This window comes from Mustela lutreola, chromosome 9 (assembly GCF_030435805.1).
Source record: "Mustela lutreola isolate mMusLut2 chromosome 9, mMusLut2.pri, whole genome shotgun sequence".
NCBI classification, from domain to species: Eukaryota; Metazoa; Chordata; class Mammalia; order Carnivora; family Mustelidae; genus Mustela; species Mustela lutreola.
Genome location: NC_081298.1, coordinates 119,623,188 through 119,643,802, shown reverse-complemented (window position 1 = coordinate 119,643,802; position 20,615 = coordinate 119,623,188). Strand labels below are relative to the sequence as shown.

At 37.3% G+C, this 20,615-nt stretch overlaps 1 protein-coding gene across 3 annotated transcripts in view; it reads left to right on the top strand.

Annotated features, from left to right (window-relative positions):
- Nucleotides 1-20,615, top strand: part of STRN (striatin) — a 124,967-nt gene that overhangs the window by 41,207 nt on the left and 63,145 nt on the right. For all 3 annotated transcript variants that reach the window (XM_059188646.1, XM_059188645.1, XM_059188647.1), the window contains exon 3: nucleotides 8,002-8,075. In XM_059188646.1, coding sequence (XP_059044629.1) covers nucleotides 8,002-8,075 — 74 coding nt within the window. The remainder of the gene's footprint in view (nucleotides 1-8,001; nucleotides 8,076-20,615) is intronic.

Below are 20,615 nucleotides of genomic sequence, written 5' to 3'. Positions count from 1 at the left end.
GTAAAGGACAGCAGGTCATAGATGAGAATTTTGGAAATTTTTATATGAATTACAGTGGTCTTTGGAATTTTTGTTTTTAGATAATTTTTCGTTTCTGATAATTGAGTACTTGATAGGCAATATTGAAATTCTCTATTTTGCTTGTTTTGATCACATGCTTTTCTCCTTTCTTTGAAGTTAATGGATGGGCTGTTTGCAAAACTGCCATAAAATAGCATTTAACAGAAAATATCTGTGAATACTAAGAAACAGATTAAACTTTATGGAACTTGTTTTCACCTTTACTTGGGATCTTTGAATGGCACAAAATAAAAAATAGATGATTCTTTTTATTCCTGGAGAGATTTATTGAAAGCTGTATTGGAGAGATGGTGGAGAGAGGGTAACTACTTTTTAAAAAAATATGTAGTTTGGGAGTATTTTAGGTTTTAAGCAATCTAATTATAGACATCATCAAAAAGAAAGTAATAACATTAATAATGGCAACTATTTATTAACTACTGTGTACCAGGCCCTGAGTTTTAAAAACGAAGTAACTTGAATAGAATTACAAAGTTGTAGGAGAGCTGTGATTCAGATCCTCAGGTCTGTCTGATTCTGAAATCTATACTCTTTACCGGTACATTATTCTATCTTTGTAATACAGAAGAATTAAAATATACCTATACTAAAGTAACTAGGGGTGTGTGTGTGTGTGTGTGTGTGTGTATGAGTGTGTCCCTTATCATTAAACATTTCATTAATGTATCCATTCAACTTAAGTGCTGTGCTAGAGTTGAGTGTAAACATAGGCCACCGTCCTTATCCTTAAGGGCTCAGAGTAGCAAGAAACACACTTATAAACCACAAAAGTGCAGTTCACTATGGTAGGTGCTATGGGAGATATCTGTACAGAGTACAGTGGGGTCACAAGGGAGTGGTTATTTGGTTCTGAAAGGTGGATATAATTGGAGAAGCAAGGATATAATTGGAGAGGAGCTGAGACTTCAACAGCATCATAAAAATAAGGCATTTGCCAGATAGGCAAAGTTCAGGAGGTAGAGAGGATATATTTGACAGGGAACAGAGCAGTTTGGTGTGTTACAGAAATTTGCAGTCACTGTGTGGAGGGTAGGATGTAGTTGTGATTTGATAAGTGATAATGGTAGACGTGGGCAAGAGCCAGATCATGGAGAACTTAACTAAGGAGTTCAGACTTTTCTCTTCCATATAATAGGGAACATTGAAAGTTTTTCAAAACATTTTAATCTAAAATTTCTCAAGCTAACAGTAGTTGCAGGAGCTACGTGCCTTTTACCCAGATTCACCCAGTTGACAACATTTTGCTGTATTAACTGGTATGTTCACTCTGTAGGCACATTGCTTTTTTCCTGAATCCTTTGCTACTTAGATACAGACATTATACCTCTTTGCCCCTGTTTACCTCAGTATATTTCTTCTAAGAGCAAGGAGGTTCCCTTATATAATTATAACTCTTTATCAAATTAAGGAAATTTAATGTTGATGTAGCACTGTTACCTAATACAGCCCATATTCACATGTTCCAGTTATGATCTTAATAGAATTTTTTCCCATGAAATGTCCCAGTGATGATTTTTATAGTACTTTTATAGTACTATATTTTACAGTACCTTTTTCCTGGTATAGGATCCAGTCTAGGGATACATATTGTATTTAGTTGTCATACAGTTGAAAGGAGCATGAAATAGTATAAAATAGATTTTGGAAAGATCACCACTCATTATGGGGGATGGAATGGAAAAATCTGTTAATAGAAGCAGGATGAGAAATTATAATATGGTAGCTGCTGGAATAGAGGAGGCTATGAAACATTTTTTTATGTTTTTAATTAATTTATTTACTTTTAAAGATTTTATTTGTCAGAGAGAGAGAGAGAGAGAGAGAGCGCGAGCACAGGCAGACAGAGTAGCCCACAGAGGCAGAGGGAGAAGCAGGCTCCCTGCCAAGCAAGGAGCACAATGTGGGACTCGATCCCAGGACGCTGGGATCATGACCTGAGCCAAAGGCAGCCTCTTAACCAACTGAGCCACCCAGGAGTCCCGCTATGAAACATTTTAAATATAATTCATAAAAATTAGAGAGGATTGAGTATAGAGGTATAGAAGTTTCTGGCTTGAGTCAAAGTTTTATAAGTTATATAAATTAAAGATTAAGAAGTAAGTGTTGAAAAACAGATATGGGGGCGCCTGGGTGGCTCAATGGGTTAAGCCGCTGCCTTCGGCTCAGGTCATGATCTCGGGGTCCTGGGATCAAGTCCCGCATCGGGCTCTCTGCTCAGCGGGAGCCTGCTTCCTCCTCTCTCTCTCTCTGCCTGCCTCTCTGCCTACTCGTGATCTCTCTCTGTCAAATAAATAAATAAAATATTTAAAAAAAAAAAAAAAAAAAAAAAAAAAGAAAAACAGATATGGGAGTGGGACTGAGGACTAGAGGTATATACTTGGGAACCATAAATATTGTGGATAAAGTTATAGGAGTAGTTGAAGCAAGCAGAAGAAGTATTATGGGAGAAGAGAGAATCATCCGGAGCCACAGGAGATGGAAATGTTTGAGGCAGAGGGAGGAAGAGCCAGCAAAGGAATGGTTGGAGAAGGAAGAGAGAGCAGTATAGTGGAAGCAAGCTGAAGAAGGTGGGAGTTTGACAATTGCAGATGCCAAACAGACTCAAAGTAAGTAAACTGAAAAACTGAAAGTAGTCATCTATATTTGCTAGGTAGGAGCTTGCTGGACTTGCCAGAATAGTTTCAGTGAGGTAGCAGGAACATAAACCAGATCACAGGGGATTGAGAGCTGAGAAGGACAGATAAAGTAGAGACAGATACAGTCACTTATTTTTTTCAAGTAGTTTGATTTTGAAGAGCAGAAGAGATAACTGGCTGGGTCTAGGGAATTTTTTTTTTTTTTAAACTAATGGAATTCTTGAGAATAGTCACTGATTTTGTATCTTTTGAAATTTACTGAATGATTTGAGATTATTCCTGATGTTATGGCACTATTTAAGTATAATAAGAAATAAAAAAGCATTTCTTTGTGGATTAGAGCTCTTAAGCATTTCAGTTCTTTAACTCTGAAGTTATTTTTCTAATGCTTTAATGCCAGGAATTTTAAAAAATTTTGGAGTTCGAGAACATTTCCATTCTTTTGATTCTGAAATTATTTTTTCTAATACTTTAAGCCAAGAATTTTTAAGGTTTCTTTTATTGAACATAATTTGAAACATAAATGTAGAGAGACTGATATCTTTTATATACACCTCCAAGCCTCAACAGTTAATGTTCCTGTCAGTTTTGCTTCATCTTCATCTATTTTAGAACAGCGAATTCTAGACATCTTGTCATTTACCCTGACACAGCTAAGTATAAGGATCATGATTTAGAATTGCTGTGTTACAGATTTTCTAAGTAGTCCCACTTAAAAAGATCCAAAATTAAGTGAAACTGAATCTTTAACATTACAGAAAGATTACTCGCCTAGTCAGGAATTTTTCAAGGCATTCCTTAAAGTGTGATGGAATATGCAAAATGAGCAAATTTCAAAAATACATAGTGTTTAAGATTTACTCAGGAACTTCTATACTGAAGAACCTTAAATGCTATATAAGATACAATTCTGAAACATTCCATTTTTTCCCCATTTCTCTCTTTAATCTGCACTACTGTAAAAACTAAAAAATGTGCCCCTTGCCTCTGATGTTTCCATATTCTAATTGATCTTCCACATTTGTAGGATTCATTTTTTTGAAATACAGGTGTTATATCTCTGCTTAAAAATACCTAGCTAATTTCAAAGATCTTAATAAAACCTCTTACAGCCAGGGCCCTTCCTAGTTCTGTATACACACGTGCATGCGTGTGCACGCACACATACCGCACGCGCGCGCGCGCGCGCACACACACACACACACACACACTTTTTTTTTTTTTTGGGCCCATGGTGTATTTTTTCCCCCACTTTTTCTTTTGACAGAAATACTCTTCTGTATTTGTCTGATTGGAAATGGTTTTTTGAGGTTTAGGTAAATCTCATATGTTATCTTTTTTTGGTAGTTCTCCTTGACACCACCTTTGACAGAATTAGATAACCTGTTATCTGAATTCCTATAACATATGATAAAACACATAACTCTTATCACAGTGTGCTGTTGTTACTCAATTTCTATCTCTTAGGCATCTCCTTGCCTCCACCTTTAATCAATATAAATTGCAGGTTATTCCCAGCAGCCAGTACTGTGCCTGAGATGTCAAAAGAATTCAGAAACAGTTCCTTGATTTAATAAAATTATTTTTAGCATCAACATTTAAAATGTGATTCGGATGCTATGTTATATTCCTACCACATTATTTATAATAAGAGACTTGGGAACAAAACTATAATGGAACTTCTTTATTATTACACAACTTTTATGCTCTTTTATCCAATAAAGGCCAGTTGGGAGGCCAACCTATGTATTAGACATAGAGTTTATAGGCATGAGCTCTGCTATTAATTTTATAGTCACATTTAGACAAAAAGATAAGGGAGTAAGGTTGTGGTAGGTAACATTGTGAGATGAAGTATTAAAACCATGGGAAACGGGGCGCTTGGGTGGCTCAGTCATTAAGCATCTGCATTCGGCTCAGGTCATGATCCCAGGATCCTGGGATTGAGTCTCATATTGGGCTCCCTGCTTTCTGGGAAGCCTACTTTTCTCTCTCTTATTCACCCTGCTTGTGTTCCCTCTCTCACCGTGTCTCTCTCTGTCAAATAAATAAAATCTTAAAAAAAAAATAAAACCATGGGAAACAATATGAGTGAGAAGAGTATTTGGCATGTTGGCTTCAAAAGGAATGTTACTAAGTTGAGAAAGTTTCTGTGAGTAAATTATTTTTCAGTGAATTTAACAGTTTAGTAGGGAGACCCTGCCTTAAGGGAATGCAGCCGGTGGTAAACACAACAGTTCTTTACTTTCTTTGTCTGTGTCTATTTTTTTAATGAACTGTTAGTTCATAGTATGTTATTTTTATTACATACATTGTAAAGAATATTTTCTGTTCCCCTTTTATATAAACTCTGTTGCAGTTTTTCCCAAGACCACTAGAATGCGCTGTAGTGCAGCGTTTCGTGTGTAGAAAGATTTTTTTTTTCCTATACACACAAACACACGCACACATGTTCATATATGTGTATATATATATGTACATATATATATAAATAAGCTCCATAATATTTTATTGCTACTTTAATTCCATCCTCAGACCAGTTCCTTTCAATCGCTATTTGACTTTTAGGAGGTATTATAACTTTGTGTTGGTAGATGAAAAATCTGAAGATTGACAATTACATTAAGAACCTTGTTTACTTTCTGGTAACTAAGTAAAATTAAGTGGCTATATTCTCTAACAATCAACATTATTACAATACGTTGAAATAGGCTAGGAAATGTTTGATCTGGTTATGAAATGTTTGTGATTAACGGAAACATTGGGAATAGAGAAAAAGATATTCTAGTTAATTTGGAACAAAAGTATTTATTAAAATTTTTTTAAAAAGAAGAAATACAGGGACGCCTGGGTGGCTCAGTTGGTTGGACGACTGCCTTCGGCTCGGGTCATGATCCCGGAGTCCCGGGATCGAGTCCCGCATCGGACTCCCAGCTCTATGGGGAGTCTGCTTCTCTCTCTGGCCTTCTCCTCGTTCATGCTCTCTCTCGCTGTCTCTCAAGTAAATAAATAAAATCTTTAAAAAAAAAAAAAAAAAGAAGAAATATATGCATGTTGTTAATTAGCCAAATAACACGGTATGGTCTTCCTTATGCATTGCATTCCCTTACCAAAGGAAATCTTGCTAATATCTTATGCATCATGTATTTTTCCAGAAATCTTCTATGCATATGAAGTATATACATATATATATGTATATATAAAAACACGTATATAAAATAAATAATCTTTTTTACTTTGAACTATAAGAGACTCTTAATCTCACAAAACAAACTGAGGGTTGCTGGGGGGTGGGGGAGAGGGATAGGGTGGCTGGGTTATGGACATTGGGGAGAGTATGTGCTATAGTGAGTGCTGTGAAATGTGTAAGCCTGATGGTTTACAGACCTGTATCCCTGGGGCAAGTAATACATTATATGTTAATAAAAAAATTTTTTAAATTCTTTTTTATTTTTAATAGGTGCATATTATTACAAAACATTTTGTACATATGCAAAACGTAAAAAGACTAATATATAATATGCTCATATACTTGCTACCTACCTTAAATAGAACACAGCTGTCTTTAATTTTCATAGGTTTTCTTAAGATTCTCCTTTATATAACCTTGATTTTTCTGTTATAGCTGCAAAATAATATGAATCCCAGTACTTTGCCCATTTGACCAAAGAATTTCCATTTCCTCTAGCCCTTTTTTGAAATACAAAAACTAATTTATGTTACATGCTCAATTAGTTTTTTATAAAAAAAAATTAACTTGAAATTTGGGTATATTATCCCCTCATTCCTTCTTTATCACTTTATTACTTTGGTTTTTCAAATTATTATTATTGTTGTTGTTATCCTAACCTTATTACATTTAATATTTATTATAAAAGGCCTCAATATTTTAGGGAAGCAAATCAGTCAAAATACATAAATGCATTATGTAAGTATGACCATTTTGGGTTGACCTTTAAAATTTTTACTTTATCTGGATTACTTTTCTGGTCTCAGATGGTTAAATCTGAAATGGTGAAATCAGGTTAGCCAGAAATAATTATATTCAGCTAGCTTTAAAAGGGAAATAGATACGAATTTCTGTTCACAGTTCTTCCTGAAAAGGCAAAGGATATCTTGACTATTAAAAAAATTGGGATTATGGACATTGGGGAGGGCATGTGATTTGGTGAGTGCTGTGAAGTGTGTAAACCTGGTGATTCACAGACCTGTACCCCTGGGGATAAAAATATATGTTTATAAAAAATAAAAAAATTATTAAAAAAAAAAAAAAAGAAAAAAAAAATTTGTTCATTCCTGTTGAAATATCTTATTCAACACTGGTGGTTAGGGCTAATTCCCCCTCCCTCCTTTGGGTTGTTTACTGTAATGCATACTTGATAAATCATAATTGCCTGACAAGGCACAGAGTATTATAGATTACTTAAAACATTTTTTTGAGTATAATTGATACACAATATTACATTAGTTTTGGGTGTCCAACACAGTGATTCAATATCTCTATATGTTATGCTATGTTTGCCATAAATGTAGCTACCATGTGTGACCATACAGTGCTATTACAGTATCATCGACTGTATTCCTTGTGCTGTACCTTTTATTCCTGTGACTTATTCATTCCATAACTCAAGCCTTTATCTCCTACTTCCTTCCCCCATTTTGCCCATTCCCCCACCACCCTTCCCTCTGGTAATTCTCTGTTCTGATTCTGCTTTTTGTTTGTTTTTTCTTTTCTTTTTTTTTTTTTAAATTCTACATATGAATGAAACCACTTGGTATTTGTCTGTCTTAGTCTTATTTCACTTAGCATGATACCCTTTGGATCCATCTATGTTGTCACAAATAGCAGGATCTCACTCTTTTGTTATGGCTGCATGATGTTCCATTGTATGTACATATCATTAGATGAGTTTTCTTTTTATAAATACATCAATTTTGAGAAAGGTTAGTCTTCTACAAGTTTATTTCATGATCCAAATTTATTTACTGCCTTTGATAGTAGAATTGTACTTTGGCAATCATCAAGGAAATTTGAATACTATAGAAAGTAGAATGTGATATGTAATTATAGAAAGATTTATGATTCCCAGTGTTACTCTTTTATTTGTTATAATGACTTAATGGTGTAACAATAAAAAAAATAATGATGACCACTTTGACATCGTGGAAGGCTGTTTTGAAAGGTAGCCAGGACTAATGTATACTGATGACTACTCCTGTTACATATCCTCAAGTTCATTTAAATATGTTTAAGATGGTTTGTATTTTCTTATTTCTTTGTTAGAGCCAAATACCACAAGTTGAAATATGGAACAGAATTGAATCAGGGAGATATGAAGCCGCCAAGCTATGATTCTGGTAAGCTAATTTTAAAGGAAGTTTAAATGATTAAAAAGAAGTTGACATCTAATATTTGTAGCAGCAATATTTTTAACTGCAAATTAATTTCTAATTATTTGTGTGTTAGTGATTTTTTCTGACCTACTTTATTAGCGCTAATCACTTAGTGTTGTTTCGGTGATTTTCCATTACCTTCCTTTCTTTTTCCTCTTCCCCTTTCTTTTAGTTTCCCATTTTCTGCTTATGTTCTACACTTCCTGGAAGGATCAGAATTCATGGGGTAAACACACTAACATAACTGTGTCTTGCTGGGTTTCCCAGTATTAATGGGAACTTCAAGATGTGCAGTACAAAGCACATGATGCCCTTGAAATCCCGAGAGAAAGAGAAGGAATGACAGAGTTCAGAGATACTTTCTCAAGTACAGGGAATTCCTAATCCCTTCAACCTAATCCCTCAATTGCAGGTGCAGAATTATTCTTGGATTTTCTTATGCACAGAAGATTCTGCAGTCAGACCATCTTTTAACAGCTGAAACATTTATTATCTTTTTGTGTTATTTCTTCTTTTTTTTTCTCCTACCTTCCTCTTCCTCTCTACAAAAATAGCACTTTGTAAACAATCAGATATTAAGGGTATAGATTTAATTGACTTATTAGTAGGTATAACAGTAAGAAAACTTGTTCAAAAGTTATGTTTCAAATGAGTATGTTTTGACATAATTTCAGATTAAATTTCTAGATCAAATATCTGAAGATACCAATTATTGTTTCTATCATTGTCTAAAGTATATGCCTTTTACTAGGGGTTTTATGTATGTAAACCTTAATTCTTAAAATAGTTGCTCATAAAGATGATATTGTTCTTATTTTACCTATGTGAAATTTGAATTCAGAGAAGTGGAGAAACTTGTATAAGATCACACAACTATTAAGTAATGGGAATATAGATCTGAGCCCAGGTATAATGACTCCCAACATTCATATATATTTTTAAAGTTTGTTTGTTTGTTTATGTAATCTCTACACCAGGGTAAGACTCGAACTCATAACCCTAAGATCAAGAGTCACATGCTCTTCTGATTGAGCCAGCCAGCTGTCCCCAACCTATAAAAGTCCAAAATTCATATTAATTCCATTTTACCACACTGCTTCTGTGTTTGACAATGTATGAAAATGAAAAAAAACCTTATAATGTAAGTTCTGAATGTGCTGCTAACTTAAAAGTTCAATTCAGTGTGGTAATGTTCACACATTTCCCCAGCTGAATAATGAAGCCTTGAGATTTAGAGCAGTAACAGTTGATCATTGGCCTATTTTTTCTTTGTTTTTTAAATTGTTCTGTCTTACTTTGATGTCTCTCCTTTTGACTTGAGATGCACTTAAATGTATTAAATTTAAACTATTTATTAAAGGCTGTCCTAAAAGTATCTTGTCTGATTCATAGAAATGATTTACTCAGAACTTCTATATAAAAAAAGTTTGTTTCCTTATTTTTAGATATTATTTTAGGAGTATAAAAGTCTAGTTGCAATGTATGCAAATTGTTTATGTTTATAAGTAAATAGTGTGGTTCTAGAAAAAGTTTGACTCTTATGCATGTAAGTTCATCTCTGCCCTGATACTTTAAATACTTGTGGTATTAATCTTTCAGGGATTGCTCTGCTGCTTATCTGAAACTGGGAAAATAGTGGAAATAATTCACAGCTTTCAGGTTTATTTTCTTAGTATACAACACATGGTTAGTACCTAGTATGCTTCCATCTATTGATCTTTCATTGTTTATTTAAAAATACTAAATATGGGGCACCTGGGTGGCTTAGTGGGTTAAAGCTTCTGCCTTCGGCTCAGGTCGTGGTCCCAGGATCCTGGGATTGAGCCCCGCATCAGGCTCTCTGCTCAGTGGGGAGCCTGCTTCCTCCTGTCTCTCTGCCTGCGTGTGATCTCTGTCTGTCAAATAAATAAATAAAATCTTTACATAAATAAATAAATAAATAAATAAAAATACTAAATATGTAATGCTTGTCAGACCCAGCATCAAATTCAGTGAAAAAGGTAGCCCTATTGAATTTTTACAGTGAAGATTAAAAAAAAAGTGATCACAGTAAAATGACATGTATAATGGGGAAGATAATAGGTGTTATAGAGCACAATATCTGGTCCTAAGTAGTCAAATGGTATTTAAAGTTAACATCTGAAGGACAATTAAGAATTGGCCAGGGAAAATGAACTTACTAAATATTTGCTGAATGAGAGGTGGGAGGAAGGCAGAGGGGAGAATCTGGCACATTTGAGAAATAAAATAACTGGCTAGTAGAGAAAGGGAGGCAAGGAATATTTCTAGACACAGCAGGGGAAGGGGGCAGGGCAGATTGTGAAGTATCTTACAGGGGTCTTGTAAAATATTTTAAGGAATTTGCATTTTATCCTAAGAGTTTTAAGAAGGTATTTGAAGGATCAGCTTTCTCTTAGATCCCACAAGCAGCAGTGTAGCAGGTGGATCAGAGAGCAGCTGGATTGGTGGGGAGACTGGTGGGAGGTCTGTTGCTGCCTCCTGGCTGAACGAAAAAGGGTGCCTTGACCAGGGCACTGACTGGACGTCAAGAGATCGGGGGCAGGGGGGTGTTGTGTTGAGAAAATACTTCTGGAGTAGAATCTGCAGGAATGAGTTCCAGTTTTGATGTAAGGGGATTAAAAAAAAGGGGACATTCAAAGATGACCCCCATACTTCTAGTTCCCAAAACTAGATTGGAAGTAGATTTGGAAGATTGAAAGATAAATCACTTTTGGATGTATTAGTTAGGCAGTTAAGTGAAGATGGCTGGTAGATGCTGGCTCTCTGGGTCTGGAGCTCAAACTGAAAGTATGGGTCTGATGTATACATTCGAGAGGCATCAGTACATGTTCCCAAAGGCACTCAGGTCATTGGAGAGGAGGAGGAGGCGCCTCCCCCCAGACCCTCCAACTCCAGACTTTATTCAGAGTGAGAGGAGGACCTGGATTGGAGCCCTGAGGACTGGTAGAAGAATAGAAAGTGGAAAAGGAAATAACAAGAATTATCTTAATGGTAGGATGGAAACCAGGAGAAGAGAGGGATTCCAGAAGTAAGGACTCTAAAGCACTATGATTAATAACCAGAGGTTCTAAAGAGTAGCTTTAAGATTTAGTGATACATGGGTCATTACTGTGGGCAGTTCTGGAGAAAAGGGTAGAAACAAAGATATGAGTAGAATATGAAGACTAAGCCACAGTTATCTTTTCAGGAAGCTTAGATTGTGAAGGTGAAAGAGAGGGATAGCTTAAAGGGTACATGGGGTCAAGGAAAGTGTGTGTGTTGGCGGGGGGGGGGGGAGATGTGTTTCTTAGAAGAGGAGCAAATAAAAATGAAAGAGAAAAGATAGTCAGAATCGGAAGGACAAAGAATGGAGGGAGGAGCATGTCTTTTATTCTCAAGAAAGAATGGAAACATTAGGTGATGGATTTGTAGGTTTGGGCTTCACTTTGGTGGTGAGTATTTAATGTGATAGCTTTATGTGTGGGACTGGATTACCTGCTTAGAGTGTATGAAAGGTTTAAGAAAAGTAGAGAAGTTTAAAATAAGAGCAGGAGAGCAAACTGATCACAAACAGTAGGATTGGGAAAAGCTAAGGGTCCAGTTGAGGAGTGTGATCGTGAATTCATATACATGCATTGGTTTGCACCCTTGACAGCTTGGGTAAAAATTCTTGAATTCATGGAGAGACCAGACGGACAAGAAATTTGAGGACATAGACTAAAGAATAGTTGAAGTGGTAGACTGTGAACTGAAACTCGAAAGGAAAGGAAGTGAGGACAAAAGGAGGCTAATGGGTAAAAGTGAGGGGATAGGCTGTGGTCCGGAGCAGGCCAGCCAACTTTTCCTGTAAAGGCCAGATAGTACTATTTGTGCTTTTTAGGCCATATGTGCTCTGTTGCAGTTACTCAACTCTGACATCCTAACATGAAAGTAACCACAACACATACGTGAATGAGTACGGCAGGCCACATTTGACTTGCAGCTTGTAATTTGCTGGCCCCTGGTCTAAGGTTCCAGCTAAGGAAGAACTGGTGAGGTGGGAATAGGAGCTTGCAGAAAATGCTCAGAGAAGGAGTTTGTATCTGTGCTTGTTCTTCATAGTGACAGGATCTAAGGTATGACAGCTAGAGAGGGTGGTGGTTGTGGGGAGGCTGAAGTGGATCACCCACATGAATATTAACTTTGCTTAAGATGAGGTAAACGTTTGGTTGCAGAGGAGGCATGTAAGCCTGGTTCCAAGCGTTATTGAGGGATTTGTGGGTGGCAGTGATGAGGACAGTGACTAGGAGAGGGTAGAAGGTGGTGTATCCAAGCAGGGTACACTTTAAAGAAGCAGGAATTCTTCTAGTATTTGCTCTTTTATCCATTTACAGTATTTCTTTTTAAACTGATAATCCAGTCATTTTCTGAGACAATTTTCACAATAAAATGAATTTCCCTTCTAACTTTTTCTCCCCCCTCTACCCTAGGAAATTTTACCCCAGGTTATGTTAAAATCTATTTATCTTCCATATTTTAGCTTCTTTTATTTAATATTAGAAGCCAGGTACATAATAAAAATGAGTATTTTTATCCAGAGTGACAAATTCTGTCTTTTAATTGAGATGTTTAGACCATTTACTTTTTTTTTTTTTTTTTTTTTTTTTTTTTTTTTTATTTTTTATAAACATATATTTTTTATATACATATATTTTTATCCCCAGGTCTGTGAATCACCAGGTTTACACACTTCACAGCACTCACCAAATCACATACCCTCCCCAATGTCCATAATCCCACCCCCTTCTCCCCAACCCCCTCCCCCCGGCAACCCTCAGTTTGTTTTGTGAGATTAAGAGTCACTTATGGTTTGTCTCCCTCCCAATCCCATCTTGTTTCATTTATTCTTCTACCCACTTAAGCCTCCATGTTGCATCACCACTTCCTCATATCAGGGAGATCATATGATAGTTGTCTTTCTCTGCTTGACTTATTTCGCTAAGCATGATACGCTCTAGTTCCATCCATGTTGTTGCAAATGGCAAGATTTCATTTCTTTTGATGGCTGCATAGTATTCCATTGTGTATATATACCACATCTTCTTGATCCATTCATCTGTTGATGGACATCTAGGTTCTTTCCATAGTTTGGCTATTGTGGACATTGCTGCTATAAACATTCGGGTGCATGTGTCCCTTTGGATCACTACATTTGTATCTTTAGGGTAAATACCCAATAGTGCAATTGCTGGGTCATAGGGCAGTTCTATTTTCAACATTTTGAGGTACCTCCATGCTGTTTTCCAGAGTGGCTGCACCAGCTTGCATTCCCACCAACAGTGTAGGAGGGTTCCCCTTTCTCCGCATCCTCGCCAGCATCTGTCATTTCCTGACTTGTTGATTTTAGCCATTCTGACTGGTGTGAGGTGATATCTCATTGTGGTTTTGATTTGTATTTCCCTGATGCCAAGTGATATGGAGCACTTTTTCATGTGTCTGTTGGCCATCTGGATGTCTTCTTTGCAGAAATGTCTGTTCATGTCTTCTGCCCATTTCTTGATTGGATTATTTGTTCTTTGGGTGTTGAGTTTGCTAAGTTCTTTATAGATTCTGGACACTAGTCCTTTATCTGATATGTCGTTTGCAAATATCTTCTCCCATTCTGTCAGTTGTCTTTTGATTTTGTTAACTGTTTCCTTTGCTGTGCAAAAGCTTTTGATCTTGATGAAATCCCAGTAGTTCATTTTTTCCCTTGCTTCCCTTGCCTTTTGCGTTGTTCCTAGGAAGATGTTGCTGCGGCAGAGGTCGAAGAGGTTGCTGCCCGTGTTCTCCTCAAGGATTTTGATGGATTCCTTTCGTACATTGAGGTCCTTCATCCATTTTGAGTCTATTTTTGTGTGTGGTGTAAGGAAATGGTCCAATTTCATTTTTCTGCATGTGGCTGTCCAATTTTCCCAGCACCATTTATTGAAAAGGCTGTCTTTTTTCCATTGGACATTCTTTCCTGCTTTGTCGAAGATTAGTTGACCATAGAGTTGAGGGTCTATTTCTGGGCTCTCTATTCTGTTCCATTGATCTATGTGTCTGTTTTTGTGCCAGTACCATGCTGTCTTGATGATGACAGCTTTGTAATAGAGCTTGAAGTCCGGAATTGTGATGCCACCAACGTTGGCTTTCTTTTTCAATATCCCTTTGGCTATTCGAGGTCTTTTCTGGTTCCATATAAATTTTAGAATTATTTGTTCCATTTCTTTGAAAAAGATGGATGGTACTTTGATAGGAATTGCATTAAATGTGTAGATTGCTTTAGGTAGCATAGACATTTTCACAATATTTATTCTTCCAATCCAGGAGCATGGAACATTTTTCCATTTCTTTGTGTCTTCCTCAATTTCTTTCATGAGTACTTTATAGTTTTCTGAGTATAGATTCTGTGTCTCTTTGGTTAGGTTTATTCCTAGGTATCTTATGGTTTTGGATGCAATTGTAAATGGGATTGACTCCTTAATATCTCTTTCTTCTGTCTTGCTTTTGGTGTAGAGAAATGCAACTGATTTCTGTGCATTGATTTTATATCCTGACACTTTACTGAATTCCTGTATAAGTTCTAGCAGTTTTGGAGTGGAGTCTTTTGGGTTTTCCACATATAGTATCATATCATCTGCGAAGAGTGATAATTTGACTTCTTCTTTGCCGATTTGGATGCCTTTAATTTCCTTTTGTTGTCTGATTGCTGAGGCTAGGACCTCTAGTACGATGTTGAATAGCAGTGGTGATAATGGACATCCCTGCCGTGTTCCTGACCTTAGCGGAAAAGCTTTCAGTTTTTCTCCATTGAGAATGATATTTGCGGTGGGTTTTTCATAGATGGCTTTGATGATATTGAGGTATGTGCCCTCTATCCCTACACTTTGAAGAGTTTTGATCAGGAAGGGATGTTGTACTTTGTCAAATGCTTTTTCAGCATCTATTGAGAGTATCATATGGTTCTTGTTCTTACTTTTATTGATGTGTTGTATCACATTGACTGATTTGCGGATGTTGAACCAACCTTGCAGCCCTGGAATAAATCCCACTTGGTCGTGGTGAATAATCTTTTTAATGTACTGTTGAATCCGATTGGCTAGTATTTTGTTGAGTATTTTCGCATCTGTGTTCATCAAGGATATCGGTCTATAGCTCTCTTTTTTGGTGGGATCCTTGTCTGGTTTTGGGATCAAGGTGATGCTGGCCTCATAAAATGAGTTTGGAAGTTTTCCTTCCATTTCTATTTTTTGGAACAGTTTCAGGAGAATAGGAATTAGTTCTTCTTTAAATGTTTGGTAGAATTCCCCCGGGAAGCCGTCTGGCCCTGGGCTTTTGTTTGTTTGGAGATTTTTAATGACTGTTTCAATCTCCTTACTGGTTATGGGTCTGTTCAGGCTTTCTATTTCTTCATGGTTCAGTTGTGGTAGTTTATATGTTTCTAGGAATGCATCCATTTCTTCCAGATTGTCAAATTTATTGCCGTAGAGTTGCTCATAGTATGTTCTTATAATAGTTTGTATTTCCTTGGTGTTAGTTGTGATCTCTCCTCTTTCATTCATTATTTTATTTATTTGGGTCCTTTCTCTTTTCTTTTTGATAAGTCGGGCCAGGGGTTTATCAATTTTATTAATTCTTTCAAAGAACCAGCTCCTAGTTTCGTTGATTTGTTCTATTGTTTTTTTGGTTTCTATTTCATTGATTTCTGCTCTGATCTTTATGATTTCTCTTCTCCTGCTGGGCTTAGGGTTTCTTTCTTGTTCCTTCTCCAGCTCCTTTAGGTGTAGGGTTAGGTTGTGTACCTGAGACCTTTCTTGTTTCTTGAGAAAGGCTTGTACCGCTATATATTTTCCTCTCAGGACTGCCTTTGTTGTGTCCCACAGATTTTGAACCGTTGTATTTTCATTATCATTTGTTTCCATGATTTTTTTCAATTCTTCTTTAATTTCCCGGTTGACCCATTCATTCTTTAGAAGGATACTGTTTAGTCTCCATGTATTTGGGTTCTTTCCAAACTTCCTTTTGTGGTTGAGTTCTAGCTTTAGAGCATTGTGGTCTGAAAATATGCAGGGAATGATCCCAATCTTTTGATACCGGTTGAGTCCTGATTTAGGACCGAGGATGTGATCTATTCTGGAGAATGTACCATGTGCACTAGAGAAGAATGTGTATTCTGTTGCTTTGGGATGAAATATTCTGAATATATCTGTGATGTCCATCTGGTCCAGTGTGTCATTTAAGGCCTTTATTTCCTTGCTGATCTTTTGCTTGGATGACCTGTCCATTTCAGTGAGGGGAATATTAAAGTCCCCTACTATTATTGTATTGTTGTTTATGTGTTTCTTTGATTTTGTTATTAATTGGTTTATATAGTTGGCTGCTCCCACGTTGGGGGCATAGATATTTAAAATTGCTAAATCTTCTTGTTGGACAGACCCTTTGAGTATGATATAGTGTCCTTCCTCATCTCTTATTACAGTCTTTGGCTTAAAATCTAATTGATCTGATATAAGGATTGCCACTCCTGCTTTCTTCTGATGTCCATTAGCATGGTAAATTCTTTTCCACCCCCTCACTTTAAATCTGGAGGTGTCTTCGGGCTTAAAATGTGTTTCTTGGAGGCAACATATAGATGGGTTTTGTTTTTTTATCCATTCTGATACCCTGTGTCTTTTGACAGGGGCATTTAGCCCATTCACATTCAGGGTAACTATTGAGAGATATGAATTTAGTGCCATTGTATTGCCTGTAAGGTGACTGTTACTGTATATGGTCTCTGTTCCTTTCTGATCTACCACTTGTAGGCTCTCTCTTTGCTTAGAGGACCCCTTTCAATATTTCCTGTAGAGCTGGTTTGGTATTTGCAAATTCTTTCAGTTGTTGTTTGTCCTGGAAGCTTTTAATCTCTCCTTCTATTTTCAATGATAGCCTAGCTGGATATAGTATTCTTGGCTGCATGTTTTTCTCGTTTAGTGCTCTGAAAATATCATGCCAGCTCTTTCTGGCCTGCCAGGTCTCTGTGGATAAGTCAGCTGCCAATCTAATATTTTTACCATTGTATGTTACAGACTTCTTTTCCCGGGCTGCTTTCAGGATTTTCTCTTTGTCATTGAGACTTGTAAATTTTACTATTATGTGACGGGGTGTGGGCCTATTCTTATTTATTTTGAGGGGCATTCTCTGAACCTCCTGAATTTTGATGCTTGTTCCCTTTGCCATATTGGGGAAATTCTCCCCAATAATTCTCTCCAGTATACCTTCTGCTCCCCTCTCACTTTCTTCTTCTTCTGGAATCCCAATTATTCTAATGTTGTTTCGTCTTATGGTGTCACTTATTTCTCGAATTCTCCCCTCGTGGTCCAGTAGCTGTTTGTCCCTCTTTTGATCAGCTTCTTTATTCTCTGTCATTTGGTCTTCTATATCACTAATTCTTTCTTCTGCCTCATTTATCCTAGCAGTGAGAGCCTCCATTTTTGATTGCACCTCATTAATAGCTTTTTTGATTTCAACTTGGTTAGATTTTAGTTCTTTTATTTCTCCAGAAAGGGCTTTTATATCTCTCGAGAGGGTTTCTCTAATATCTTCCATGCCTTTTTCGAGCCCGGCTAGAACCTTGAGAATTGTCATTCTGAACTCTAGATCTGACATATTACCGATGTCTGTATTGATTAGGTCCCTAGCCTTCGGTACTGCCTCTTGTTCTTTTTTTTGTGGTGAATTTTTACGTCTTGTCATTTTGTCCAGATAAGAGTAAATGAAGGGGCAAGTAAAATACTAAAAGGGTGGCAACAACCCCAGGAAAATATGCTTTAGCCAAATTAGAAGAGATCCAAAATCGTGAGTGGGGAGAAAGGGGATAAAAAGAGGTTCAAAAAGGAAGAAAGAAAAAAGAAAAAAAAAAAAAAAAAAAAAAAAAAAAGAAAAGAATTTTTTTTTTAAAAAAGAAAACACCTAAGAAAAATGTAAAAAAAAAAATATATATATTAGATAAACTAGTAAAAAATCGTTAAAAAAGAAAAAGGTAACAGTTAAAAAAAAAAAAAAAAAAAAATTTTACCCGAAGGCGAGAAAAAAAAAAAAAAATGAAAAAGAAAAAATTAAATTAACTGCAAGACTAAAAAAAATCACAGGAAAAAAGCCATGAGTTCCGTGCTTGGCTTTCTCCTCCTCTGGAATTCTGCTGCTCTCCTTGGTATTGAAACCGCACTCCTTGGTAGGTGAGCTTGGTCTCGGCTGGATTTCTTGTTGATCTTCTGGGGGAGGGGCCTGTTGTAGTGATTTTCAAGTGTCTTTGCCCCAGGCGGAATTACACCGCCCTTACCCGGGGCCGGGGTGAGTAATCCGCTCGGGTTTGCTTTCAGGAGCTTTTGTTCCCTGAGCGCTTTCCGTAGAGTTCCAGAGGACGGGAATACAAATGGCGGCCTCCTGGTCTCCGGCCCGGAGGAGCCGAGAGCCCAGGGCCCCACTCCTCAGTGCGCCCTCAGAGAACAGCGCCCAGTTACTCCCGTCTGCCTGACCTCCGGCCGCGCTCCGAGCTCACCGAGCCTGCGACCGGTTCAAGGTAACACGGAGCTGCGAGCTTACTGTCGGCTCTGTCTCTGTAGCCGGCTTTCCCGTTCCAATACCCGCAAGCTCTGCGACACTCAGACACCCCCGATCCTTCTGTGACCCTGCGGGACCTGAGGCCACGCTGACCCCGCGTGGGCTTCGCTCCGGTTTAGCCTCTGGAGCGATGTCCCTCCGCGGAACAGACTTTTAAAAGTCCTGATTTTGTGCGCGGTTGCTCCGCCGCTTGCCGGGAGCCGGCCCCTCCCCCCGGGGTCTATCTTCCCGTCGCTTTGGATTCACTTCTCCGCCGGTCCTACCTTTCAGAAAGTGGTTGTTTTTCTGTTTCCAGAATTGCTGTTCTTCTTCTCTTCGATCTGCCGATGGATTTTCAGGTGTTTGCAATCTTTAGATAAGCTATTTAGCTGATCTCCGGCTAGCTGAAGCAGTCTCAGCTTGCTACTTCTCCGCCATCTTGACTCCTCCCCCGACCATTTACTTTTCATGTGACTATTTATATGGTTAGATTTAAAGCTACCCATCTTGCTGTTTGTTTTCTGTTTGTTCAGTCTGTTCTTTGATACCTTTTCCTCTCCTGGATTTCTTTGGGATAATATAGTTATTGGTTATTTTTTAAAATTATTCTATTTTTATCTCTTGCTGACTTACTAGCTGTAACTCTTTGTTATTTCGGTGGTTGCCTTAGGGTTTACAGTATACTTTTTTTTTTAACTTGGCGCAGTGTATCTTTAAGTGACAATATACCACTTCTTATAGTATGAGAGCCTTGTAAATATGGATTTCCATCTCTCTTTGGCAGTTGTTTTCACATTATTTTGCTTCTATTATGTTGTAAGTTACACACTACATTATTATTATTTTTTAAAGATATTATTTATTTATTTCTCAGAGTGAACACAGGCAGACAGAGTGGCAGGCAGAGGCAGAGAGAGAAGCAGGCTCCCTGCTGAGCAAGGAGCCCGATTCGGGACTTGATCCCAGGATGCTGGGATCATGACCTGAGCCGAAGGCAGCCGCTTAACCAACTGTGCCACCCAGGCGTCCCTACATTATTATTTTTGTTAAACAGTCAATTCTCTTAAAGAGATTTAAACAATCTAAACAGTATATATTTCCAGTGCTCATCATTCTTTGTGTGGATCTATATTTTCTGGTGTCACGGTCCATCTACCTCAAGGACTTTTATATATCCTATAATATGGGCTGCTGCCGGTGAATTCTTTCAGCTTTTGTGTGTCTGAAAGTCTTTCTTTTGCTTGCTTCCATTGTTTCTGATGAGAGATCTTCTATTAAGCTTATCTCCATTCTTCTGTATGCAGAACATGACCTTTTTCTCTGGCACTTTTAAGATTTTTTATTTTGTCATTGGTTTTAAGCAATTTCATTATCGTGTGTTTTGGTGTAGTTCCCATGTGTCCCCCTTTCCAGTGTTTTCTTGTGCTTGGGGTTCATTGAGTCTCTTAGATCTGTGGATTTATAGTTTTCATGAATTACTGAACTTTTCAGCCATTATTTCCTCAGATACTGTGTTTGTATGCCACAATCTAGAAACTCTGTCAGGGTGGTAAGCTGGAATAATCAGTGTGCTGTGTGCTTCCTTTTTCTCAGGGATCATTGTCCTTTGTTGCCTGACAGCAGGTCTTAACCATGATTTCATCTATTTTGTTTCAGGGTGAATTGGATCCCTGTTACTTCCAACTTGACTGGAAGTATCAGTCAACTACTTTTATATTACCAAGCAGTTCAACTCTTACCAACTTTAAAATCTTCCCTTTTGTTTGATGTCATTTTTTTTAACTTGATAAAGTGAGAATGAATCTGATAGTTGATTAAGAGAACTGTGAATTTTAGCTTGGATAAGGAAATGTGGGGAAAATCAAGTTCGCATGTATAAGAGTTTTTTTTTCTCTTAACTTTAGACTTTTTAAAAAAAAC